Consider the following 27,870-nt stretch of genomic DNA (forward strand, 5'->3'; position numbering starts at 1 on the left):
TTATTAATTCCTTACAGTACGGTTGTTTCCAGGGTCACAACATCAATCCATGGGGACAAAGTGCTACATTTTTAGGCTACAACACTAGTTAAGAGCACAGGCTTTGTCCCTGGACAAGTTATTAGCACCACTGAGCCTCAGGTTCCTCGTGTGTTAAAAGAAAGTATTAGAAGCTTCTACTTCACCGAGTCATTGGGACACTGACATTAAATGACGTGTAAAACACTTAGCATCAAGGCCTGGCATGTGGGAAGCCCTCAGTGTGTGTTAACTGCCATTCAACATGAAATAAGCATAGTTATTTAATCAAATAGGAAGACAGGTGCTGGAATGATCATCTCATGGTTTGAAAACTTGAGTCTGCTCCAGCAGAAGCACAAAGAGCCTGAGAATCACTTCCTTTTGGGGAGGACTGGGGCAGAGGAGGAAGGAGAGTGGTTTGATGCGCTCTCATTGAATCTACATTGGCCCCGATCATTAAGGGCAACCAGAGACTAGTGCTCAGTCTAATAAGAGCCCAGCAGGCTCTGTGCTCTGACAAATCCAGAGCCCTCCTGGGCCTGCAAGAGCGGGAGACCCCTCCCCTGTGAGGAGGTTACCAATCCTGATGGCAAAAGCTCTTCTCCCTTCTGGGCACCATCCAGGGAAGGATGAACTCCCAGACAGACGGATTTCTGGAAGAGCCAAGATCCTCAGGGCGTCTTGTCCCTGAATGATAAATAAGGAAACACCCAAACCCACAGCAGAGCACTTGAAGACCTACGTATCTTCAATGCAGGTGAAGAATAAGCTAGGACACTTCTGCCTAAAATGTTAACACCATCCCAGCTCATCTTTGCTTTGCCCTGATTCTGTGTCAAGCTCAAAACAGACCCTTTGCTTACGGAACTGCCTTAATTCTTTTAGCCTTCTTAGTCCTGGAGACTCCCAGGAGCAAAGTAATTGTTAGCAATTTAAGATCCCAGTAAGTCTGAAAAAAAAACAAAAAGATCCCATTAAGTAAGCTGAAAACCAAATCCTATGTGTAATTGCAATGTCTTTAATCATCCATTTACCTTACTTGCATCTTCCCAAACATTTCCACTAAAATTAGTCTTTTCCTGTTGTTTGGGAAATGTACTTGATATTGCTCTCTTATTTTATTTTTGTCTAAAAAGGAGATTCCATATTCCTAGGTGGAGAAATACTGAAAAATTATAGGTAAACTACTATTGACACAGACATAGGGCGTGTTGGAAAAGGGTGTTTGTATTTATTTTAAATACAAAAGGGAATTCTAATTTTGCTTTCTTGAGAAATATGCAAAATAACCTAAGATGTGATGGGATTTCAAACATGACACAAGAATCAGAAAATAGTAGAAATGGCCAAGCTTATTGGCACTTTTTAAGCTTGGTGTTCAGTCCTTTGGAACAGCCCCAGTAAAAATTGGGATTGAGAAGTGCTGCTTTGACTTTGAGGAACACTGAGGAGGATACAGTTTAGGGGCCCTGCTGTTACACTCCCTGTACGGCGCCATGAATGCCTTCGGGAAAGAACTATCAGGCCTTCTCCCTGAACCAAGGGGAGACTCGTGCTTGAACTGTCTGTGTAGCCCTTATGAGAGCTCTAGAAGCTGACCTGCCTCCTCGCCTGGGGAGAGCTGGGGTCCAAAACTGCCCACAGGCACATGTTGTAGGTTCTAGAAAGTATGGGCTGGGTTGCAGCATTGGGTAACCAGATTTTTTTTTTCCAGATGACCTTCCAGCAGTGCCTGTGTTTGATAAAACCCTGCCCGTGAAGCAGATGCATGTGCTCGAGGCACTGGACCTTCTGATTCTCAGAGCAGACAAAGGTGGTGCTCCTCCCCGGGCGGTGTTCTCTGGGAGGAAGGAAAACGTGTAGCCTGCGGCTGACACACAGGGTCCTGGGACTCTGACTGCCTCGGTGGTGCCAGTGGTTTCTTCTCTTGGTGCCCAGGGCTCGGGGTCCTTGGTGGCCCATGTGTGCTCTGAGGAAAGGGCAGTGAGAGAGGGAAGGGGTGGGCATCCTCGACTGCAGCATTAGGTAAAGACAGTGTGGGGTCTCTCCCAAGTTCTGGAACACTTCAAATCCTGACTCCCTGAGCAGTAGTTTTCCAGCACAATCTGCCCTTACAGTTCTTCCAGGTTGTCTTACTTTTCCATCCGTCTCCTCTGTCTGCTCTGTCCCACCAGGGAAAGATGCCCGCCTCTTTGTCTTCAGGCTCAGTGCTGTGCAGAAGGGCATCGAGGGCAGGCAGGCCGTGAAGGGCAAGTGTGACTGCAGGGAAAACAAGCTCGAGAAGACGAAAGGTGACTCGAGTCTTCGCACTTCCGTGGCCTCTGTTCAGTTCATCTTTGTCTTACACTGTCTGGATTTCACTGAAAGTAAAAATGAGTAGGAATTTGATTTTATTGGTGTGGTTTTTACTTGGAAACGTCACAAAGATGGCATCATTGTTTCTCTAAGAGAAACTTGAGCAAGAGAAAAACATGTTAAGGACTGGAAGTTCTAGGCCCTGTGTGACAAGTTTGGGAGGAGAGTCAAGGTCTGGGAACAACCCTGTGAAAAGAAACTTTTAGACTTTGGTTCCTGGAACTCTGATCACCCTTTTCTTTCATTCGTTTCATGTATGAGTGTGAAGCTAAGTCACAAACTCCACAATAGAGAGAATGTGACTTCCTTAATTTTCTTATAACTTATTTCCAGTCCCCACTTTGCCTGGTGGTCATTTCACTGGGTTATGCTTAATTTCCAGGCTTCTTAGGGATCATCAAATTGTCAAGGCCTGGCATCATTTATTTCTCTTCCCAGGTTGCCACTTGTATGCCATTAACACTCACCACAGCAGAGAGCTGAGGATTGTTGTTGCAATTCGGAATAAACTGCTTCTGATCACAAGGAAACACAACAAGCCATGCGGGGTGACCAGCATCTCACTGTTATCTCCCCTGTCAGAGTCACCTGTTGAAGAATTCCAGTATATCCGGGTACGTTTGGTCTTCGGATTGCTTCACTCCTGGCCAAGGTGTCACAAGGCAGGCTCCCTCCTTCCACCCAGACTCTGTCGTCCACTGGGGTTGCCCCACAGCTCAGTAACCCCCTGGGGGAGCCCTTGCCTGCTGCCCTGGTTCTCCCAGAGGGCAAAGGTGAACAGGGCTTTTCCGACTCCATCCAGCTCCTTCACGCCAGTGAGCACCTAAAGATGCTGCTTGAGTGGTGGTCATTTGTGGATGTGCAGAAATATAGAATCACTGTGCCATGTACCAGAAACTAATGTAGTTTAAAAGTCAATTATACTTCAAAAACAAACAAACTTGTGGAAAAAGAGACCAAATTTGTGGTTACCAGAGGCAGGGGATAAGGGGACGGGGAAATGAAGGAAGGTGGTCAAGAGGTAAAAACTTCTCGTTGTAAGATAAATAAGTACCAGGGTGATAACTATAGTTAAGACTGCTGCATGTTATCTATGGAAGTTAACAGCGTGAATCCTAAGAGTTCTCATCACGAGGAAAATTTTTTTTCTTTTTCTCTTATTTTGTATCTGTATAAGATGATGGATGTTCACGAAACTTATCGTGGTAATTGTTTCATGATGTGTGTAAGTCAAATCATTATTGTACACCTTAAACTTACACAGTGCTGTATGCCAATTATATCCCGATAAAACTAGGAGGGAAAAAAGATGCTTTTCTAGGTATTGGGGATACAGCAATGAATCAGAAAAAGTGTCTCTTCTTGTAGAGTTTGCTTTCTAGTTGCAGGACAACAGAAATAGGCCAATGAATCTCTGCGTCCTGAGGACAACAGTAAAGCAGGGAAAGGGGATAGAGGGTCATGGATTGGGGCAGTGGGGGATCTCTTTAGAAAGGGGGGTCTCAGAAGCCCTCTCTGAAAATGTTACATTTGAGCACAGATCCAGATCAACCATGGGAATGATGAGGTTCCCTGTGGGGAAGGGTCTCCTGGGCAGAAGGAGCAGCCAGTCAGGACCCAGTGGCCCCACTCAAGGCACAGCCAAGAGTGGGCAGTTGCAGCCGAGGGAACAGGAGGGGTCAGTATATGGGGACCAGGGTCTCTTGAGCCCTGAAGGCCTTTGCAAAGACATTGGCTTTGATGCCTAGCTAAGGAGAAGCCATTGAAAGGTTTGAAGCAGAGAAATGGTAGGTTTTTAAAGGGCCATTCTGGCTACTGGACAGAGAAGAGCGTAGGGGACCCAGAGTGGAATAAGGAGTCTGCTAAGAGGCTGAGGCAGGATCCTAGCAAGAGATACTGGCAGCTTTGGTAGCTGGACAGGTGGGAGGGCGCCAAGGGCAAAGCTGCCCTCTTGCCTTAGCCAGTAGGATTTGCTGCTGGATTGAGGGTGGAGCCTGTGAAAGAAGCCTCCTGGAGGGTCAGGGCCCTTCCTGATCTCATCGTTCTAACTTTTTAAAAACTATGGTACATCAAGGTGTGCAATGTGTCAACTGTTGGTTACTAAGGCAGAGTATGCCCATAGGCAAGCTGAGAAGTTATTTTTGCCTATAGTTTAAGCTGCCTGAATTATGCAGTCAGTTTCTGCAAATATTCAATTCAGAACAGAACAGCATAACAGTTAAAACAAGTTACAGTCTTGCTCTAAATAGGTTTTAGTCTTCTCATCCAGTAATTAGCAACCTTAATGAGTATTTCTATAGAGCACATACCTTTATATGGAGTATAAGCTCTGAAATCAGACTCCCTGAATTCAGATCTTGGCTCTGCCACATATAAACTGTGTGACTGTAGGCAAGTCATGTGACTTTTGAGCCTCAGTTTCCTCACCTGTGAAGTAGAATAATAGCCTTACCTACTTCATTAGGTTGTTTTGAGGATTCAGTGAGAACAGTGCCTGGCACTGTGTTTAAGTGTTCAAAAAGGTTTCCAATTATTACTATTGGCATTATTATTATTATTATTATTACTGAATCACAGGACAGGACCAGACTGACTGAGAGCTAACACGGATCACACTGTTGAATCAGCTTTGTAAAATTGTTTCCTGGCCTCTCCCCTTTGTAGTGGACAGAGGTCTGAGCCTTGAGGACACTCTGTGGGAGGGAGAAGTCTGATGCCATCCCTGCCCCTCTTTTCCTGCCCTGCCTTCCCTGCAGGCCCAGGGCTCTGCAGGAGCCTGGGTGCATCCTCTTCTGGACGGGGGTGCCCAGTGGTGGGGTTGATATGAAGACAGCTGCTCTGTCCTCACCCCTGTCCCCTCCGTCATCGACCGCACAGGAGATCTGTCTGTCCGACTCTCCGGCAGTGATGACCTTGGTAGATGGGCCAACGGAAGAGAGTGACAATCTCATCTGCGTGGCTTACCGGCACCAGTTCGATGTGGTGAACGAGAGCACGGGGGAGGCCTTCAGGCTGCACCATGTGGAGGCCAACAGGGTGAGTTGACAGATATGGGGGCCAATGCAGACCAAGAAGACTAGGAGTTGGGTCTTCTAAACTTTGTGATGTCATAATGAGGATTTCTTTAAAACTGTGTACTATTTATCATATCAGTACCATGTGATATATACTATTTAGGCTGCACCACCTGAAGCTGCCCAAAGATTCAGTCTAATATAATATAACTACCCGTCGTCCTGTTCAGCTTTTCCAGGCCTCTCCCTGCCATTCCATCCTTCCCAACAAAAATGAAGAGTCAAAAGCTAAATGTAAATAACTGAGTAAATGAGAACATTTGTTTGGTAATTCATGCTGGAAGGGTCTTTGGGGAGTAAGGTTGCTCTCAGTGGCCCTGCAGACTCACAGCTCAGGGCCTGGATGGCAGGGGAGGATACAGCCCCCGTCTCCATCCCCGTAGAGGCCCATCAGGAAAGGAAGGCAATATGAAACACTATTAGGAGGGAGAGAAAGAGCAGCTGAGGGTCTACACCACTTGGCCTGAGCTGCATCAAGGGCAGCATGTCTCGGACTTGGACAGAATCTAGGGCCCACATGAAACAGCACCGAAGCACTGCAGAGGACCACGTGGGTTCTGAGCGCGAGTGCCCTGGAATGCCTGTCGCTGAGCTGCTCCACGCTGCTAGGGCAGATCGCAGAGGTCTTCAGCCAACTTGTCGCTGTGAAGCAGGGCAAGGCCTGATAACACCTGAGCCATCTGAAATCTGCATAGCGTGGTGCCAGCACTCCCGCTTCCATACCAAAGACACGGCAGAATGAGGATGCTGTCCCCAAGGAGAATGTCCTTCCTGACAAGGAATGTAGTTCCCAACCTACAGGCTTCCCCCAGTCCTGCTCAGCTGGACCATAGAGACTGAGGAATTTAATTATACTTTACAAGAAATCAAAAATGCAACTTATATTTGGACAAACCCTACATAAATTTTCACTAAAATTGCTAATTTCTGTATTAAGAAGACTGAACACCTAATGAGAACAAGATTTTAAGAAACAGAAAAATCAGAAAAAGAAACATCTAGATATAATTAGGAGGCCTTCTTCAACTGTTATCAATCACAGCTCAGTCTGTCCTTTCGTGTGTGTGTGTGTGTGTGTGTGTGTGTGTGTGTGTGTGTGTGTACACAGAAATATATACAAGTTTGGTGCTCAAACTTGTCTGCAATAGCAGTTATCTGAGGTGCTTCAAATGTTACCAGTGCCCATGTCCCACCCCCAGAGATTTCACTGGTCTTGGGTGCCGCATGGGCTTTGGAATTTTTAAATGTTCCCAAGTGATGCAGCCAAGCTTGGGAACCACTGGTACACATTGCTTCTTGATCCTGGCTATAAGTGCCAAGAAAGCTTTAAAAACATCATTGCTCTGACCCCACCCCCGATCAGTTAAATCAGAATTCCTGGGTGAATGTTACTTGGGAGTCAATCTGTTTTAAGTCTCCCCCTGATGCTACTATAGACCTCGTAAAAGAAATCCATCCTGAAATTCTTTCTAACTTAAAGCTAAGAGGGCTCCCCTCCACCCCAACAGCTGGGAACCTACCATCTCTTCCAGCTGCCGACTTCTGAGGAAGAATCTGGCCTTTAAAAGTTCTTGCCCTGTCTCACTTTTCAAAACTCTCTGTATGACCATCCAAAACAGGCAGGAAAATCATGGCCCAGCAGGTCTTCGCTCAGTGTGTCCTGGCAACTAGTTTCCTAAGATTTAACTTGCTTTTTCTGGTGATTATTAACTTATATTTAACACCCTGATAATTCATTAGAGTGTTTGTGGATTTTTTTCTCTCTTAAGATTCATGAAGTCCCAGGAAAAAAATGGGTTAAAAACAGTTTTCTTTGATGGTTTCTGTGTTTTATTTTTCTGAAAGCTGTGAAGAACAATCCTAAAAATTTCTGTCTTTTCTTCAATATGCTTTTTAAAACAAAGATACAAAGCTTTTCTCTAAGAGAAAATGTTAAAAAAAAAAATTTTGTTGTTGTTGTTATTAAGCCCTTGCCTGGATCTGAGTGGGTCAGTGTGCGTGTTCCCTCCTAGTAAATCAGCAGCTGCTGAGGTTTTGCTGAGCGGGCAGAGGTGCTGAGACAGTGGCTCATCTTTGCAAGGAATTTACTGTCCAGTTAGGAAGATAAGCCCTAGAGAAATAAGGAAGGTAATAAACATGATTTCTAATAGCTGGTCAGCAGCGGTCTGCGGGAACAGGATTTCTTCCTAGCAAGACGTTCCTGCAGCACAGGCCCTGAGTGCAGTGGAGGCAGGAGAGAGAGGTTGACCCTCCTCGGTCCTTGGGGATTTAGTGCCGGTCAAGTTACCTTGCCGCCTGCCCACTCTGTGCACGGTGCCCTAGGGGTTGTTGGCCTGGCCTAGTTTCCTGCCCACTGTCCACCTCTCTTCTCAGCCAAGACCCCTCGATTCCGATTTCAGGTTTCAGCCCCCGTCAGGGTCTTAGAGAGTCCCAGCTTGAGAGAAGAACTGTTTAAGAAGCACCAGAACAGCATCCTGAAAGTCATCATCAAGTTCATTTTACCAACAGGCCTACTGTGACCTACTGCCCTGGCTCCAACAGCCATCACTGGCCTCTTCCCAAAACAGAGGCCTCCTCTGGAGGGAAGTGCAGACCTGGTAACGGGATCTGGGCCTCTGGTTTATTTGGGTCCTGGGCCGGTCCTGTCTGCCCAGAACCCAGCAAGTCTCAATTGGGAGCTCACTCTGAAATCATGTGGGGAGGCTGGACACTGACCCCACAGGGGCGACCTCTTTCACTTGTTACAAGTCTGTTTGTGTTCCAAATTTTCACAATCACCATATGTTACTTCCACCATTTTTAAATGCCAATAAGATGAACTATTTATTTTTAATCAAGTGAAAAATAAAAAGCCAACACCTATGTCCTACTCTAGACCTGCTATATCAGGGTCTCTAGGAGCGAGAACCCAGAAGATGTATCTTTTTTTTTTTTTTTTTTTTAGTAATTTCACTTGTAAGTATTTATTTCCAGATCTCTTTCTGTTACACTGATTGATTGATTTACTTTTTTTATTGAGTTATAGTCATTTTACAATGTTGTGTCAAATTCCAGTGTAGAGCACAGTTTTTCAGTTACACATGAACATACATATATTCATTGTCACATTTCTTTTTTGCTGTGAGCTACCACGAGATCTTATATATATTTCCCTGTGCTATACAGTATAATCTTGTTTATCTATTCTACATTTTGAAATCCCAGTCTGTCCCTTCCCACCCCCACCCCCTTGGCAACCACAAGTTTGTATTCTATGTCTATCAGTCTGTTTCTGTTTTGTATTTATGTCATTTTGTTTTGTTTTGTTTTTTTAAGATTCCACATTTGAGCGATCTCATATGGTATTTTTCTTTCTCTTTCTGGCTTACTTCACTTAGAATGACATTCTCCAGGAACATCCATGTTGCTGCAAATGGCATTGTTAGTTTTTATGGCTGAATAGTATTCCATTGTATAGATATACCACTTCTTCTTTATCCAGTCATCTTTTGATGGACATTTAGGCTGTTTCCATGTCTTGGCTATTGTAAATAGTGCTGCTATGAACATTGGGGTGCAGGTGCCTTTTTGAAGTAGGGTTCCTTCTGAATATATGCCTAGGAGTGGGATTACTGGGTCATATGGTAAGTCTATTCCTAGTCTTTTGAGGAATCTCTATACTGCTTTCACAGTGGCTGCACCAAACTGCATTCCCACCAGTAGTGTAGGAGGGTTCCCTTTTCTTCACAGCCTCTCCTGCATTTTCATTTGTGGACTTTTAAATTATGGCCATTCTGACTGATGTGAGGTGATACCTCATCGTAGTTTTGATTTGCATTTATCTGATAATTAGTAATATTGAGCATTTTTTCATGTGCCTATTGATCATTTGTATTTCTTCCTTGGAAAATTGCTTGTTTAGGTCTTCTGCCTATTTTTGGATTGGGTTGTTTGTTTTTTTCTTATTAAGTCATGTGAGCTGTTTATATATTCTGGAGATCAAGCCTTTGTCAGTTTTATCTTGTGCAAAAATTTTCTCCCTTTCTATAGGTTGTCGTTTTGTTTTGTTTATTATTTCCTTTGCTGTGCAAAAGCTTGTAAGTTTCATTAGGTCCCATTTGTTTATTCTTGCTTTTATTTCTATTGCTTGGGCAGACTGCCCTAGGAGAACATTTTTAAGATGTATGTCAGATAATGTTTTGCCTATATTTTCTTCTAGGAGGTTTATTTTATCTTGTTTTATGTTTAAGTCTTTGATCCATTTTGAGTTTATTTTTGTGTGTGGTGTAAGGGAGTGTTCTAGCTTCATTGATTTATGTGCTGCTGTCCAGTTTTTCCCAACACCATTTGCTGAAGAGATTTTCTTTATTCCATTGTATATTCTTGCCCCCTTTGTCAAAGGTTAGTTGACCAAAAGTTTGTGGGTTCATTTCTGGGCTCTCTATTCTGTTCCATCAGTCTATATGTCTGTTTTTGTACCAATACCATGCTGTTTTGATTACTGTTGCTCTATAGTATTATCTGAAGTCTGGAAGAATTATTCCTCCAGCCTCTTTCTTTTTCTTCAGTAATGTTTTGGCAATTCTAGGTCTTTTGTGGTTCCATATAAATTTTATTATGATTTGTTCTAGTTCTGTGAAATATGTCCTGGGTAATTTGATAGGGATTGAATTAAATCTGTAGATTGCCTAGGGCAGTATGACCATTTTAACAATATTTATTCTTCCAATCCAGGAGCATGGGATATCTTTCCATTTTTTAAAGTCTTCTTTAATTTCCTTAATCAGTGTTTTATAATTTTTCATGTATAAGTCTTTCACCTCCTTGGTTAGATTTATTCCTAGGTATTTTATTACTTTGGGTGCTATTTTAAAGGGGATTGTTTCTTTACTTTCTTTTTCTGTTGATTCATCATTAGCGTAAAGAAATGCAACTAATTTTTGAACGTTAATCTTGTAACCTGCTACCTTGCTGAATTCTTTGATCAGAAGACGTATCTTTTAAAACCTCTCTAGCCGATTATCATGTCCTCACTTGGTCAAGAAACAGTGCTGCAGAGAATGACTCCTACCAGGCCCCTCACCCGGGAGAAGACATTTATATCAAAGCACGAACTGGATCTCACCTGCCAAGTGCTAATGAAGGTCTGATGAAATGCGATGGAGGGGCTGAGGAGGAAGTGATTACGTCTGAGCTGTGGTCTCTGTCCCCAAATTTCGGCCTGTGGCTGGAGCTGCACCATGGCTGCCCTGCGGCCTGAAACTCTAAACACGGCTGTGCTTGTCCACCTGTTAGCACCGTCCTGGGCTAGCCCCCTGACAGACACACTGATGCCAACAACTTCCCTGGTGTCTGCTTCCACCGTGCACGGACTGTGGTCTGGAAGGCCACCTGAAGTTCCTCTCCTCCTGTCACTGCCTCATTGCTCCCCTGCCCCCAGACACAGACACAGGCCTAGTCTTTAAACTGACAGGCTGTGCAGTTCATCTTTTTCACTACTGTTACCCCTCCTATAATTATAAACACGGCCACCACTGAATGAGCTCTCCTGGGTACCAGACCCTGGGCCAGAGCACTTCATACACATTATCTCAAAAACTCTTCCCAGCAACCTGTGGGGAAAGTGCTGTTCACTTCCCTGTTTCTGCAGAAAAGGAAACTGAAGCTCAGAAAGGAGGAATCACTTATTTACCCCAAACCACATAGCTAGTAAGTAGCAGAGGCAGGACTTGAACCTAGGCTGCCTGGCTCCGATGGCCATGCCTTAAAGCCAGCACCCTGCAGCATCCCCAGCCGCGTCAAAGAGAGTGACTGGAGAGCAGTTCCGGAATGCGGGGCTGGCGGGCAGCGCTTGGCCCCTCCCCTCTGGAAGTTCACAGTCTAGCAGAGCAGAGACAGTTACACCCACCAGGGCTCGAGGCCTCTGGCTGAGATAAATGTCATCTAACTGACAAGTATTGGGACACCTGAGGAGGAAGTGACCCTAAGTCAAAGTGCCAGGGACAGGAAAGTTCCCCTCAGGGGCCCAGAGGGGCTCAAGGGCTAGTCCCTCATGTGATGTACCCCATCGGTGCCAGTTCTGTAGCTAAATGATGCCCCCAGCTGACATTCACGGATCAGGTACAAAGTATCAGGCCCCGCGTGAGGTGCTTACATAAACGACCTCATGGAATCCTCAGCCCATCGGGATGGAGCTTCTTCTTATCTCCCATGTTACAAATGAAGACACAGGTCTCAAGAGGTCAACCCACGGCCTAGGTGTACGTGCCTCTGAAGTGGCAGAGCTGGGATTTCATTTACTCAGACGTGCGTTCACCAAGTACAGACTCCGCTCCTGCCACGCACCAGGCCCTGATCTCTGTGCCGAGGTGGTGACACTGAGCAGGACAGCAAGGCCTCTGCTTCATGCCACTGAGGTTCCAGCGGGGAGGAGGGCACCAGTAAACAAGCAAGTGAACGTCAGATGGCAGTATGCCCTGCAGAGGATTAAAACAGAGGGCAGCAATCTGTAGTGGGCAAGGAATCACTGGGATTTGACCCCCAAGTCTTTCTGATCCCAGAATCAGCACTCTTGACCTCTGGGCCTCGGTGTCTCCCACCCTCACAGGCCCCCCCCCCAACTCTCATTGATGGTATTTGCCCCATTATACCTTGTCTTATGTACTTGTAAGCTCTTCTGACTTTTTCTGGAGGGGTGAGACCCTGCGCTTTCATTTCTGCTTGCTTAAGGGCACCGAGTACAACACTGGCTAATAAGAGGTAGGCGAGGAACTTGCCAGAGACAAGGCAGAGGCCCTGGCTGAGGGTGGCCAGCAGGGGGTTCAGCACAGCCGTGGGACCTTTAGAGGAGAAGGCTGTGTTTGGGTGCAGCAGTGAGGAGGGCCAGCTGGGCAGAGGGCCTGCAGGGCGCCCAGCGCGGTGCTTGGCAGCACAGAGCCTGGAAGGGGCTGGAGAGAGACGAGCCGGGGGAGACAAGGGCATGCGCCACTGCCTGGGAGAGGGGTCCTAGCCGGGGCGCAGCAGGGGCACACAAAGGACCTCTGAGAGACACAGAAGAGGAGGCTGCTGGACTTGGATGCGAAGGGGCGCCCTGAGAATTTGAGGGTAGCTCTGAAAACAAAAAGAGGAAGTTTCAAGGGGAACTAGACTCATGCAACATAAAGACAATAACCTCCACTGAGTGCTGACTATGGGGCAGGCCCTTTGCAGAAGTGTTTGCCTTGAATCAGGGCCCTCTCATGACGTCTGGCAGAACAAGGGTCATCGTTATACCCGCTCACGGATGAAGACCTGGGGCCAGAGGTTGCGCCATTTGCCACAGAGCACGGAGGCAGGGAGTGGTACAGGCAGGACTGCAACTCGAGTCTGTCTGGCCAGAGACGTGCTCCCGTCTGCTCCCCGACACTGCCTCCTGTGTTCTTGGTTGTGGAATCTCTCGCATTTGAGAGAACAAAAGACTTAGGAATACGGACTGAGCTCTGAGGAGACTGTGTGCCTGAGGTTGTAGACTTAGAGATTTTGAGCAGAGTAAAATCTGAAGCTATGAAGGTGGGTATTTTTCTAAATGAGAGAAGAGCCAAGAAATGGAAGAATGATCAGAAGTGGGAGAGAGGGCAGGAGGGAGGGGACGTCCTGCATCAGAGGCTGTGGAGAACTGGACAGAGAGATGAGCTGTGGCTGGAGGCCAGCAGAAACAGAGGCCCAGGAAGAAGAGCTTGCCCAGGCCCCAGAACTGGGGCTTCTGACACCCTCCACATTGAGTCATGCCTCCTCCCTTGCAGCAGAGGGGAGAGAACAGAAGCGGGTCGTGGTGATCTTAAGAGTCAGAATCCACGTTTGAGGCAGGAGGAAGCATGGCTGAAGTGCCAGAGGGTTAAGGTAGGAAAGAACCAGAGACGCGGTTCAGATCCTGGCAGTGGCACCTACTAGCTGAGGGACTAGAGCATCTTCACCTCTGTGAGCCTCACTTTCCTCATCTGTAAAATGGGAGCAATACCTTCTACTTTCCAGGGTTGATGTGAGAGTGAAATGAAAAAGCTCTGTGAGCCGGAGCACATGGTATGAATAGGAGGCATTTCAATAGAAAGAGTGGAGACGTCCATCTACAGAGCTTCTCAAAGGGTATGAAGAGACGCGGGGAGGTGGGGAGGACCCCAGTGCTTTACTGAGTTTACAGAGAGCCGTGACTTGAGAAAGTTTCTTCATAGCATCAGTGTCCAGCCTGCCCACTACCATTGCCCGTTATCATTGCAGGTTAATTTCGTTGCAGCTATTGATGTGTACGAAGACGGAGAGGCCGGTCTGCTCCTGTGTTACAACTGTAAGTAAAGGATGTGTTTTTATCTTTATTTGCTAAAATAAACCTTTTTTTCCATACAATTTACAGGGACTTAACTCTAGATTCACCTGATGTATCGTTCCTATGTCTTTAACTGCACTCCAGTGAGCATCTCAAACTTGCATTCCTACCTGGCTCTCCCAATACGCCAGCCCTCCAGGTGAGGTGGTACAAAAGCTGCCGCCTGGAGGTGTCTCAGGATGTGGGGGTGATCGTGGTGGCTTCCATCTAGGGAGCCCTCACTGTGTGCCACGTGCTGTGCTCCGCGTGCCCCGGTCGTTGTTCCACTTACTTCTTAGCTTCTGTTATACTGTCTGGAGTCTGGAGATAAGGCAGCTGAGGCTTGGAGCAGTGAGCTGCCTTTCTTAAGGTTGTGCAGCTGCAAACAGCAGGTTTGGGTCAGATGGCAGGGTGGGTTTCGGGCAGACCAGAGATACCAAAGAGGGTCTTTAAGAATTTTCAGCATTTCAGAAGCTAATATGAAACTACAATAGAAAGGATCTTTTTTAAGGCTAACAGGTAGTAATATGTTTTTCTGGGTGAGGCTGCCCAGACTGAAATAATAAAAAAAATTTTTTCAGCCTAGAATTGTATTGGTTTAGGTTGGTGATGCTGGTTACATCACAGGGGGCAGATATTTTACTTAGTTAATCTTTGATTAGTGAGTATGGTAATTTTCAGGAGAGAAAATTGTATGATAATCATCCTCTTTTAAAGTTCGAGACTTATGAGGAATACGTTAGGAGGAGGTAGTCACAAGGAAAGAACTTCAACTTTTTATAAATCACCCTTTTAGGATGTTTTATCCACAGATCTATCTAAACCCTCCTTGATACAATACATCTTTAATAGCCCATTTGATGAGAAGGGCCACACATAAGGGGTCAGGAACAGGCCACGTGGCCGTGCCCCAGCATGGATCCTGCGGCCAGTACTCAGATGGCCAGGTCACTGCTGCTGCTGTCACCCCCTGTCCCAGGTTCACAGGGACAAGCAGAGCAGGAAGCACATATGTGAAGTCACTTCTATATAATGTTAATCTCTTTAAAGTTTGGTCTTTTTACTTTATTGAAAAACCAATGAGAAAAACTTACGGCTTTAAAAATTGATGTAGATTTTTTTTTCTTTCAACTGTTTGAAAGAATGAGGGCAATTTTAGGTAGGAAAGAAGTTAAGGACAGAAAGAGAGCAGGTTTTTAGAAAGTGATGGTGAATCCCAAAATGAAAAGGGAGAGTGGAAACAATGTGAACGACGAGCTCCCTACACGAATCTGAAGCTGATGGACAGTAGCAGGTATTGCTCTGGCAGGCGGGCAGGCAGGCGGGAGCGGTCCAGCGCCGGGCCAGGTGCAGTTCCAGCGGCCTTTGTCTCCTGGAGCCCCTTGGGAAGCTCCTTCTCCCCTGACTCTGATCATTTCCTGGTTGGAGACTCTGGCTTCATCTCAGGTTGGCATCAGCGTGGGTCTGGCCTTGGCGATCCTGGAGGTCCCCAGACCCACCTCAGTCTCCCCAAACCATGCCACTTCATCTGTTTCTTTGTGTCAGAAATGTGGCTTTCGGATTCCATCTCCTGCTTCCTCCCAGCAGGTTGGCAGATACCTGGGGAACAACCCCAGGAGAACCAGTTGGTTTTCCCCAGCTACCCAGGCCACTTCTGTGACTCTTCCCACACACAGTGCACACTCGTTTGCTTGTTTTGGTCCATGTTCTTGTCTTGGTCACAGATGCCTGTATGGTAAAGGCCTTTCCGACCAGATGCTGTAAAATTATTTCATTCCCTGAAAATTTGAAACTGATTTTTATAAGTCTGCTCCTTTCTATTAAAAAGCAAAACAACATTTAAAAATAACCCAGAATTTTCTATAGAGAAATTTTTATCTCAGATAAGTTAAAGAACTTTCTACATGCAGAAAGGGACTTTTCTTCAGAGAAATTTGTTTTAAAATTAGAAATAATATCTGTACGCTATTCTCCACCAGCTGGATGGGAAAGGTCAAAGGAGGGAGGGTCAGAGACTTTGAGCCACTTTCTGTGCAGTGACTTTCTTAGAATCCTGCCCCCCGCCTCAGCCCCGTTCAGGTGGCCCTTTTTAACCACAAGGATGGCCTTCTCTGTGCCAGCCCCATGCTGGGCTCCAGGCTCCGGAGACACAAGAGTGAATAGGGACGCAGTGAGCTCACATTTCCGGGCGAGCCAGGCATGGGCGCCAGCTCATGGAGTGTGAACGGCCTTCACAGCTCTGGGGTTTGAGAAAAACACTTCAATTACTTTTGTGCATCAGTTCAGTCCAATTTGGAGGCCCCTCCCCGCAGGTGCAGAGACCACCAGCATTACTTACTGGGAGGGAGAGCCCTCTGCTCCCCTGGAAAGCGGGGAAGGGGCCTCTGAGCTACAGGCTCGTCGCCTCCAGGCTCAGGTGGCAGCTCCACTCTGAGGCAGGCTGAGGCTGGGTCTGGCCTCCCCAGACACGATACAGCCACCTGACCCATCCAGGATGCTCCGTGCTCAGGGTCCCCGGTCTCCTCCAGCCCAACCCCCTCAAACCCTCCAGCAGTTTGCTCTCCCCTGGTGGGGGCTGGGGTGGGACGGGGCAGTGCAGAGGGGATGTGTGTGTGGGACCTGAGCCTTTAGAAACACAAGGCTGCTGTGTCCTCCCTGAGTCATTCATTCATTCAGCAGGTATTTACCAGGCATCTCCCACACCTAAAGTTTTCAGCAGTCAATAAAATACATACAAATCCAGCCATGGGGGAGTTCACATTTGAAAGAGAGCAGGTAGCCAATTAACAAGACAAATAAGAAAGGTAGTATGTGAAATGGTGCTGAGGGGAAATAGTGCAGGGAAGCAGGGACCAGGGGCTGGGTCAGGCAGCAGCGGGGACTGCCTGTCACCCTTTACAGCAAGTGGGAAAGGAGGACCTCGCTGGAAGAGGAGTGCGGAGAGAAGACCCAGAGGGTGTCCCAGAGCGGGACCAGAAGATACCAGGGCGGGTATTCCAGGCAGGGGCAAGAGCAGGTGTAAAGACCTTGAGGAGGGAACATTCCAGGGTGTTCCAGGTGACCCCAAGATGACCCCTGATCACAGCAGAGTGAGTGAGGGTGAGAGTGGATGAAAATGACAGCAGCAGAGAGGACCAGACTCAGCCAGGCCTGTGGGCAAAAGGCCTCTGCATTGCACTCTGGTGATCAAGGGCGACAGGATCTGACTTAGGTGTAGGAGGACCACCTGGCCGCTGTGTGCAGACTGAACTGAAGTGGGGAAGGGCTGGGAGACTGTGCTCAGCTGATGAAGATGACGTGGCTTGGACCAGAATGACAGTGGTGGAGGTCCAGATCCTAGAGGTACTTTACATGTGAGAACCAAGATGACTGGTCTAGGAGGGGACGAGGAAAGGGCAGGAGCAGCTGGAAGACTGGAAAATATCATTTCCTGAGACGAGGGAACCTTTAAGAAGAGCAAGTTTGGGGGGAAATTTCAAGAATTCAGTTATGACATGTCCACACCTCCAAGATATCCCAGTGGAGACAGTGACGATCACCTGGTTTGAGGCGGGAGCTAGAGATACTCACTGCGGGTGGTGAGCATATGAGTGATGTTATCTAAGGGGGTTGCCAGCCGGGAAGTGGGGAGAGAGCCAGGAGGAACCAGCAAAGGAGACAGGAGCGTCTGGAGAGAGGAAAGCAGGCAGTGCTGAAGAGGCGAGTGACCCGCTGTGCCATTTGCCTCAGATAGAGAGAGATGTGTCTGAGGACGTGCTTGGGTTCACAAGGTCCTTAGGAAAGCTTGACAAGGGCAGCTGTGTTTGGCAAAGCAATGGGGGCAGAAGCCTGACTGCACGGGTCAGGAGAGAGTGGGAAAGAGGAAGTAGAGACGGGAGTCCAGACAAGTCTTTCAAAGAATTTTGCTTTAAGGGAAAAAGAGTGAGGAAGGGTGTAACAGCTGGAGGGGAAGAGAGGTCCAAGGATTTTGTTTTCTAAAACAAAATGTGTAAGGCAGTAGGAAAAGCTCCGATGCGGAAGGGGAAACAGGCGGTGCAGGACAGAGAGACCTGTCACAGCAAGTCCCTGAGGGGCCAAAGCCGTGGGCCAGCGTGGGAAGAGGGTGAGCTGCCCCTCAGAGCATCCAGGAGGCGGTGCATGGGGACCGGGGGTGCGGGCTGGGAGATCCAGGTGTCCCTCCTGAGCGTTTGTTTTCTCAGGGAGCAAGGTCTTCAGCTGCAAGTGAGGATGCTTTTCCTCCCCTAGTGAATCCAGTGTAGCAAAAACGGAACAATACCGACCCTGGTTAGTTTTCTTTCCCAGTAACTCTCTCTGTTAGATCAACAATGATAAGACAGTATAAGGTGACTGCTTAACCAGGCACAGAGGTCACAGCAAAGGAGTCCCTAAGCCCTGACGGGGCAGGAGCTTTAGAGGTGGCCTCCTGTCGCTGCGGCCACCCCCAGCCTGGCCCCGCATCGCAGGCCTTGGCAGCAGCTCTGGCCCCACAGCCTCTCCCCTCTCACACAGGGGCTGCACCTTTCAATTCCAACACTAGGAATGGGGAAGCTGCTTCATGGATGTGACATTGGTTATTAGGATGATGAAAATGTTACGAAATCAGATTGTGATGATGCTGTACGACTCTAAACATACCACAAGTCATTGAATTGAATGCTTAAAATGGATGAATTTTATGGTATATAAACTATATCTCAGTAAAACTGTTTTTAAAAAATAATTTAAAAATAAAAATTGGCTAAAATATGATGGGCTTCTGGAATAAAAGGAGCCTTTGTCTCTGCATCACTTTCTCACACTAAGTGGGTCTGAACTTCCAGGACTTGTGTTTGGAGCTCAGGGCAGGCCAGGAACAGGGTAACCGAATGAACGTGGCCTTAATCTAGTGCTGGCTCCGGTTCACCGAGGAGATACAGGCATATGGCTTCAAGTTTTCATAATAAAATACTGGGCTGGGGGAGTGTACCGCTCCCAGCACACAGGTCCTGCTGAGTGAGGCTCAGAGTGTGACCCTCCTTGTAGGAGGGCTTCCTCCATCCTAGGGCTGCAAACAGGAGCCCCTTCTTCCCTGTAATCAAGCCCACTCCATTCTCCCCATGGGGGACTTGTGAGACTTTGCACCTCTTTGCCTCAATTTTCTCATCTGTAAAATGAGCATAATAAGAGCATCCACTTCATCAGGCTGTACAGATTAAACAGGAGACTGTTTTAAAGCTCAGTGCCTGGTACGTAGTAAATTCTCCAAACATGGCAGCTATGATGATTCGTTACAGTAATATTAATCTGGCTCAGGCTGCCTCCTGACCCTGAGAATCTGGCATCGTGGCAATATTCACACTGGCTTTTGTAAAGAACGAGCACATAGGATGCTATTCTTGTTACCTGTTTCTCATTTATCTAATGACGGTGACCTGAGTGTCGTCTCTAACAAAAATGAGTTGCTGTTGTTTCCTTGCAGACAGTTGCATCTATAAAAAGGTTTGCCCGTTTAATGGTGGCTCTTTTTTGGTTCAACCCTCTGCGTCAGATTTCCAGTTCTGTTGGAACCAGGCTCCCTATGCGATCGGTAAGGACACCCTTTGTCATCATGCTCTTCCCCCGAATAGATGCATCTGAACTGTCAATCCTATGTGAGCAAACTCGCAGGCTTACTGCTAAATTGCCATGAATGATGTGAGTGCAGTGAGTATTAAGAGTCTTCTTCTTGTTTTTCATTTTGTTCCCCTTTGGGGACTTTTATCCTCTGCTGCTTCTCCCAGTTCTCAGTGCCTGAGCATGGAAGCATTTGAGAGTAATTAAATATCAATTTTCAGTACTTGGGTATCTTTCAGTACCCTTTCATTTCTAGGCCTTGCTTTCCTTTTTCTAAAATTTGAGAGCAAGATCTCCAGCCTTGAAACACTGACTGACTTGGGAAAGAAGCACAATGCATTCAGCGTCCTTCTTATATATTTTGAAGCTTGAAAGTCTAGAATCACAGAAACCCAGGTGCTTCACCTGCCACTGAAAACGTCAGGACGTGAGTCGTAGTGCTTCCTTTCTGTGGTTCGAGATCCACAGCTGGGCATCTTCCCCACAAGAGTCAGATCAGAGCCAAGAATGTTAGTACTGTTTCCTCAAAGTAAAAGCACGTGTTGATAGGTAAACATAGTTTTGAGAGAGACCAGAGGAAAGGATCCAGATACTGGGAGGATCAGTCTAGCTTTGATGCAGATTAGATATAGTTAAAAAAAAAAAAAAGGAGGGAAGTGTTGGAAACGGCTCTCAGGTCTGAGCAATGTTGGAGGCCTGCTTGAGAGATCAAGGCTAGAGGTGTGGGTGTGCTAGGAAGAGCCCTGGGTTGAAGCCAAGAGAGTCCGCCAAGGAGAGAATGCAAGGGAACGGGCCAGCGTGAAGGAGAGAGAGTGTGGAGTGACCGGCAAGAAAGACAAGAGGGGATCACAGGGCAACCGGGTCAGCTGTGGTGCCTGGAAGTCAATGTGTCATAAAAAGATCTCAAGAAGGGCCAGCCTTTAATAAATAATTCAGCAAACCCATTGAACCCAAGGGACACTGTGAGGGACAGTGAGGAAAAGGATGCAGCCCTTGCCCAGACACAGACAGGAGGCTCATAGGAGAGGGTGACCCGGCCCCAGGGAAGGAGGAATGAGTAAAGGCCAGGCTTCCAGGCAAAAAGCAAAAGGAGAGGGCATGTCAAGCTGCAGCCTGGACGATGCAGGGAAGGTCTCCAGGGCCTGGGCCGAGCACCCCCAGAAGATGGGGTGGGGGATCCCAGCAAGAGAAGAGTGCAGGGAGAAGTCAAGATAGTGCACCCCTCCTGAGCGGAAGTCTGGTGACCAAGGGAGGCTCTCTTAGAAATGGAGGGCATGCCCCCATGCAGGAAGGAAGAGGCAGCCAGAGGAAGGGAGGGATGGGAGCTGCAGGAGAGGCGAGGGGTGTGTGAGAGGGTCAGGGCACCTCCAAGGCCACAAGCCCGGGCTGGGAGCTGACCCTTCATTGCCTTGCAGTCTGTGCATTCCCGTACCTCCTGGCCTTCACCCCTGACTCCATGGAGATCCGCCTGGTGGTGAATGGGAACCTGGTCCACACAGCCGTTGTGCCTCAGCTGCAGCTCGTGGCCTCCAGGGTGAGTAGAACTGGGATTTTATTTCTGTCTGAGGGGCTTTGGGCACCCACAGCACCCGGAGGTTTAGGGGAGGCCCAACACCCTCATCAGGGGAGGCTGACGGTGACACCACCACGTGGGTATCGACACACCAGCGTGAGATGAGAAAGCGGAAAACAGACTTGTTGTTTGTATTTTCCTGTGCAGAACCCTTGGGCTTCAAAACACCCCTCCTTGGTGTCTAGAGGGTCCTTGGTGCTGGTGGCAGTTGGGGAGCGCTCAGCTGAAAAGAGAAATCCCCTGTCAGAGTCCAGGTCACTGCTGCCCTGAAGGATAGTCCATCTAAAAAAGCAAGAGTTTGCAATATCGCTTTCTTCCTTGGCCGCTTTGGGCCCTCAGTTTGAATTTGTGTCCATGAATATGACTGGCTAATTCACGTCTAGTAACAGAGTGTGAGCAAAACCGAGGGATGGAGGAACGAAGCTGACTTCCAAGGTGTCTTGTATTGCTGGTGAAAAGTCCGGCAGGGCTTATTCTGTCCCCTCCCCTCGGTCAGCCCCACACAGTCTCCCAGTCCCCTGCCAGTCTGGCCGGTGCCCCTGCCACACCGGGGCACTTTCTCCATCCTGACGTGCGTCACATTTGGTAGCGGGTGACTGTGGACTTTCCCCACTGCGCTGACCGTTCTGTGACAGCGGGGGCTGAGCCGTCTTATCCACTAACACAGCGTCGGTGGGGTGCTGGTAAGCGTTCAACCAGCAGCCCTCTGGAAGGTGGGTGTGTGTGTACACATATATATGTATGTACATTGTTTATAAATTATACTGATATAAAAATGTAAATAGCTTACAATTTACAAATAATAATAAAATATACAATGCTTTTATCTTATAGTCCATTTAGCCAGTTGGCTTTCACAAAATGCTTTTAATTTTTGCTGAACTGCTTTATCTCTAGCCAGCCTAGGGTTGCAGTTCAGCCTTGATTTTACAGTTGGAGTGACAGCTCAAGCCATTCATTCTTTTTCCAGGTTTGTCGTCATTAAATCTGAAATGTGATCTGTTAAACTATTTTTCACCCTTGTACAAATCATAGTCATTAAACCAAAACTTCTTTCAATCTCAGCACTAGACGCAACACACTTTTAATCTTCATCTTCATGATTAACATTCTCTCCATCACTTTAAGTCTAGACAGTCAACAAAACAACAAATCAAGCTCTGATTTGCAGCATTTGCCGATTTTTCGTGGTGTAAATAGTCCCACTGTGACTGAGCTCAAGCTTCCTGGTGACACCACGGAACACAGAGTTGGGGAGCAACACTCGGGAGCCTCTCTTACACAGTATCCCCACCATGCAGACACTGTTCATGGAAATCACAAGAGCAGAGATAACAGTAAATGTAGTAAAGTAACTAGGAATGGTTGAATTTTGATATTTAGTACCTTTGTTTTTAATATAATTTGAGTTTAATAATGGCTCTGTTTGGCAGCCGGCTTGCAAAACCCCTGTAGCTCGGTGCTCCTGCGTCAGCACCAGCCGCTCCAGCACGCGCTGCCGCTGCCCCAAAGCCAGCACGTCCTGGGTGTGCTTAAGTATTTGCACATATGAGTGAGTGAAGGACCCATTTCCCCCCGGTGAAATGGACTGGACCGAATCCTAAACCCTTTCCAGCTCTAGCCCCCAGGTGCCTGAGATCCCTGTGAAGTGTGTTGTGTTTGTGTTTTGCAGAAGGTGTGTGGGAAACTGACTCTTTTGTATTGTGTAGCAACAAATAGATAAGAAGGGGAGATACAGAATAGTCGGGAGAGGTCCACACCTGTGCTAGAAGCCGCCTCCCCAAGCCTGTTGCTGCACCGCAGGCCCCGAGGATGTCGCAGCTGAGCGGGAGGGACAGTTGGAGGCTTTGCAATGATGACAGAAGCCCGTGGGCACCAGGCTTGTAACCCCAGGCAGCTCAGTAATGCTTTTCCTCTTTCTTTCTAGTCGGATATATACTTCACAGCAACCACATCTGTGAATGAGGTCTCGTCTGGAGGCAGCTCTAAGGGAGCCAGTGCCCACAATTCTCCTCAGACACCCCCGGGCCGAGATACTCCAGTGTTTCCTTCTTCCCCGGGGGAAGGTGAAGTCCAATTTTTACTGTCTTATTGGTAGATAATTTTGATCCATTCTGATTTCTCTAGTTAATTGTCAAATATTGACAGGTGATTACTGCCTAAGGAACTCACTATTTGAAGCCATAAAAAAATTTGCAGTCTGGTTGCATCCTTAAGAAACCTTATGATAAAAAAAAAATTTTTTAATAAAAAGAAACCTTGTGAAATCCATCCCCCCAACAAAACAATCCCATTTTGAAAACAATTGTTTCAGTGGGGAGAAGGGAGTCAGGGGCTGGAGAGATTCTGACTTATCACGGCAAGTTATTTTTCCTTCGGGGATGTTAGTGATCTAGTGGGTTTTTATAGCTAAAAGGATAGAGTCATAAAACCCACACATTACTCAGCACATGCAGCTTTCACTCTGTCAGGCCTTTGCTGTGGTTACTGCCTAGCGCGTCTCCTGACTTCTCACCACATGAGTCATCTTCGTGGCTCATTCTTAGGAGAGCTCGGATCCCCCAAGCAGGACAGCTGTGCTTTTCTTGTCGCCTTCTTCCTCCTGTGCACAAGCAGCCAGGAGTGGGTGCATTTTATCCCATTTACACAATGCCCTGAGAAAACCGAGCCGTGGGCACCATCACTTTTTTGCCCCAACGAGACCTGGGAGGTCAGCCTGCGACACCAAGTCTTCCTTTATGCTAATTAGGTTGAGAAACCAGAAATTACCGTCATGTAAATAACATGAACTTTTCTTGAAGTTCTGATGTTCTTTTCAAAATCTTTTTTCAGGTGAAGTTCCGTCCAAAAATCTGTACAAGATTCCACTTAGAAACCTTGTGGGCAGAAGCATCGAGCGACCCCTGAAATCCCCCTTGGTCTCCAAGGTCATCACCCCGCCCACTTCCATCGGCATAGGCATTGCTGCCATTCCTGTCACTCACTCCTTGTCCCTGTCCCGCATGGAGATCAAAGAAATCGCAAGCAGGACCCGCAGGGAGCTGCTGGGTAATGGCTCTCGATTCTTGTTTTTTCACTGTTTGTAAGGATACCCGCTTGTTTCTTCCTTCAGATGCTAATTATCCTCAAAAACAATGGGCTCAAAAAGAAACTTGCCCTTTCATAAGGGATTTATAAACAAATCATAGCACACCTACACCAGGAAATACTACGCAGTCTACCAACCGACAGTGGTGTGTTTACGGGCGTGGAAAGTGCCCAAACCATGTTAAGAGGGGAAAGGGCAGTTTGTAAGCCAGTATGTCTAGTCTGATATGATTTTTTTTTTAATATAAGTATCTATATATGTATGATTTCCTAGAAAAGTGTCTAGGAGGGTTTATACCATGCAATTCTCAGATAACATTTTATATTTGTATATCCAAACATCTAAATTCACATGGGGTGGAGTCTTTTGCATTTGGTTTTTTTGCGTATTTGTAGTACAGTTCAGTTACGCCTCCCGAAGGCCCTGGACAGTGGGGCAAGTCTACAGGGTGGTAGAGGTGAAAGGTCTTTGCTGTGCCCTCATCTGTCAATTTACAGCTAGGAGACCAGAACAGAGTGGCATAAAGCACCAGGATAATTGCGAAAAGTCTGGACTGTTTTAAGATTTTTGTTTGGAACTGTGAAAACAAAAGGAGAAAAAATGGAAGTATTATGTCAAACCAGTAAGAACTGGTTTGAAATCTTGCATCAGGATCTACATGGCATAAAACGGCAAGGACAGTCGGCCTTGTCACATGCCTGCTCTGCAGTAATGTTTCCTGACCAACTGGAGAAGGGGATTCGGGCCACCAGACTGGGCAGGCCTTGACACTGGCAAAGTCAGTTTGTGTTAGAAGTTGGTGCCTTCCACTGTGCTTTTAAAACGAGTACTGCCATTTTTAACTTGCTATTCCCTATGAAAGCTTGATCTGCCAACTACTGTTTTGCAAACCACTGTGCTTTTCAGAAATCGAACCTCTGAGTTGGAGGATTACGGTTTCCAGTGGTAGGACTCTAGATTTTCTCCCCTTCATTAGACTCTTTTGAGTCTTTTTTTTTTTTTTTTTTGCAATACATATATTCATTCTAATCAGAAAAAAAGAACTACCAACAAGACAAGAAAACCAATTAAATTTTTAAGAATATAGACTTTATCGTCATTCTTCCTGCCTTGATCCCAATAATGCCCCAGCTCCACCAAGAGAAAAAGGGCATTTTTCATCCCTGTGGCAGCCCTGTGATAATGACCCCCTGACCTATGATTCTCCCCTGCAATCCAGGCCTCTCCGATGATGGTGGGCCCAGGTCAGAAGGAGCCCCAAAGCCCAAATCAAAAGCCCGGAAGCGGTTGGAAGAAAACCAAGGAGGCCCCAAGCCAGAGACAGTGAGATCAACTAGCAGCGACAGGTAAAGGGAGAAGCAGCCCCAGCAGCCCCACTCAGGGTGGTGGCCCCTGAAGTCACAGGATGGCCACCAGGCCCTTTCTGCTGGATGACAATACCATGGGTCAGCATCCAGCTCCTGAGGGTCCTCAGAGAGCACAGCCTGAGGGCGGGGCCCAGACAAACGGGCAACCTCACTGGCAATCCAGCAAGTACGCAGTAAGATACTTTGTTTTTGCTCACCAGACTGACAGGGTCTTTTTAAGACAAAAATGCTCAGTAAGAGTGGCAGGAAATAGGCACTCTCCAGTACTTCTGGTGGATATAAAAAAAAGCCTTGCCGAATGGCACTTCATTACCATGTGTCCATGAATATTTGTTGAATCCCACTGATTTATCCCCTAAGGTTCTCTGTGCCCCTCAAGCAACAGCGTCCGTGCTCCTGTGTGGAGCGTAAGGGGGCACATATCCAGGCTCCATTAATTCACCCAGTGCACATTCTTGGAGCACCTGGCACTGAGCTAGGGATGCGGCACTGAACTTCATGGGGCTCACAGGCTGGGAGGCAAGGCCAACAAGGACATGGCAGGAAGTACAGCAGTCCAGGGTGGCAGGTGATGCAGAGGAATGAGGGTGCCATCACCTGGGGCAGGGGGATCTCAAACATCAGGAAAGGCCGAGCCAAGTCTCACAAATCAAGTAAGCATTAGCCTGGCTGAGGAAGAGGCAGCTCTCACTCATGCTTTAATCAGATACCCTTTTGAGCCCCTATTGTGTGACCAGGCCCCTGCCTTCATGGACTTTACATTCCAGTGTGGAGAAACAGACAATAAATCTGTAAACAGATAAACAAATTCTATCACTTCCATTAGTGACGGGTGCTGCAAGGAAATTCAAAAGAAGGTAAGTGATGGGGGTGGAGCAGATACAAGGTCTACTTGATAGGGGGGGTATCAAGGAAGCCTCTTTGAGGAAACAGCACTGAGCTGAGCTTTGAATGAGAAGGGGCCAGGGGACAGACCCTCCACAGCAGGAATAGCAGGCCCTGGGGAGAGAGAGGGAGAGAGAGGGAGGGAGGGAGGGTGGGTCAGCTTGAGCACAGAGAAGGATGAGAGGTCACGAGCAGCGGCCAGAGGTTGGGCTGGGGGCTTTTGCAGGCTACGTGAGTACTTGCTGAATGAATGAATTCCCTGAATTTGGTCAAATTGGTTTTGCAGCTATCAAGAGAGCCAGCGCCTGAGTGCAGGAGGAAACAGAGAGGGCGGGGTGGGCTGGGAGGAGGCTGGAGGGGTCAGCGGGGCCAGTCCTGGGGCCCATAGGCTTGTGGTCAGGAGTTTCAGCCTTGTCCTCAGGCTATGGGGAGCCATGGGAAGGTTTTAGGCTGAGTGACATTTTCCGGCTTTACCTCACAAAAACCTATGTGTCACCAACCGGCCTTTAAAACCCACAACATCCAATGAGGTAGGGCTTCCTGCCGGCAGAACCTAAGTTGTGTTGGGGTGGAGGTGACTCCTGCACCTCCCCACCTCTCCCCTGTAATGGCGGGGGTGAAGAGACAGGCTCCCGAGTTTAGAGGAGCTGGAAACAAAGCAGCCAGCTCCGAGGTGCACCCCAGGATCCGTTCACAGTGACTTTTCTCCTCTAGGATTACGTCAAGCTCCTTGGAAAGTCCTTCTACTTCTGAAGCCAATCCTGAGGGGTTTTACCAGTCAGCAAGCTCCGAGCAGGACCCTGGGGCAGAGCGAGAAGGCAGCCCCGTGTGGGGCAGCAGCCCCTTCCAGCTCCCAGCTTACTTGGATGAAGACATCATTGACTTGAAGTAAACAGAGTCCCAATGAGTTTGCCATCTTTCACTTTCTTATGGAGGTTTATACTCTTTAGCCAGTTCTGACATCATTTCTCAACAAAATGTGGCTTTTAGCCTGTCCATGATCTCTTGGACCAAACCTTCTGCACACTCAGCCAGTTTGGGTCACCCTCCAATGCCCAGTGCCATCTTTCTTGACCTTTGTTTCTTTCTGTTCAGAAACCATCAGTCCCCTTGTAATAAAGGTGGTAGATTTCATTGAGGTTTTAGATTGAAACTTTGAATAAATCAAAAATGTTCATTCTTATTTACTGCAACCTTCTCTTATATTTTATATACTTAGGTGGAGAAATTATTTTTTCATTACAGTTTTGATTTGTCACATGATGTGTTTCTTTTATAAAGAAAAGCCATTGCTTTGAAAATTTATTATAAATAAGTTTTCTTTCTGCACCGTTGGCCCGTGTTACTGTTTCAGTTCACTGTGATTGGGACCAGCTGTGTTCCTGCCTGCAGACTTGAGAACAGCTGCATTTTTACGTCTTAGAAGCTCCTGCTTCTTTCTTCGTATGTCTCATGAAAAATGATAAGGTATACAAGCCTGTTTTATTTGTTTGTTTTATTGTTACTGTGAAATCATATAACCAAAAAAGTTACTCTTTGTCATCAAAATCATTCTCAAATTCCCTCCTCTTGTTCGGGTCCCCTTTGCTCTTTCACAT

At 47.2% G+C, this 27,870-nt stretch overlaps 1 protein-coding gene across 4 annotated transcripts in view; it reads left to right on the forward strand.

Moving 5' to 3' along the window:
- GARNL3 (GTPase activating Rap/RanGAP domain like 3) overlaps positions 1-27,455 on the forward strand; it is a 138,754-nt gene extending 111,299 nt beyond the window's left edge. For 3 of the 4 annotated variants that reach the window (XM_074362260.1, XM_074362261.1, XM_074362262.1), the window contains 11 exons: positions 1,736-1,834; positions 2,196-2,312; positions 2,815-2,990; positions 5,254-5,412; positions 13,683-13,749; positions 19,226-19,333; positions 20,775-20,893; positions 22,860-22,998; positions 23,765-23,980; positions 25,240-25,366; positions 26,987-27,455. In XM_074362260.1, the coding sequence (XP_074218361.1) occupies positions 1,736-1,834; positions 2,196-2,312; positions 2,815-2,990; positions 5,254-5,412; positions 13,683-13,749; positions 19,226-19,333; positions 20,775-20,893; positions 22,860-22,998; positions 23,765-23,980; positions 25,240-25,366; positions 26,987-27,164 (1,505 nt within the window). In that variant the 3' untranslated portion in view covers positions 27,165-27,455. Of the gene's footprint in view, positions 1-1,735; positions 1,835-2,195; positions 2,313-2,814; positions 2,991-5,253; positions 5,413-13,682; positions 13,750-19,225; positions 19,334-20,774; positions 20,894-22,859; positions 22,999-23,764; positions 23,981-25,239; positions 26,245-26,986 lie in introns of all 4 variants that reach the window. The other variant, XR_012506557.1, reaches the window with a different exon arrangement.
- The last annotated feature ends 415 nt before the right edge of the window (positions 27,456-27,870 follow it).

This window comes from Camelus bactrianus, chromosome 4, assembly GCF_048773025.1.
Source record: "Camelus bactrianus isolate YW-2024 breed Bactrian camel chromosome 4, ASM4877302v1, whole genome shotgun sequence".
Classification (NCBI taxonomy): domain Eukaryota; kingdom Metazoa; phylum Chordata; class Mammalia; order Artiodactyla; family Camelidae; genus Camelus; species Camelus bactrianus.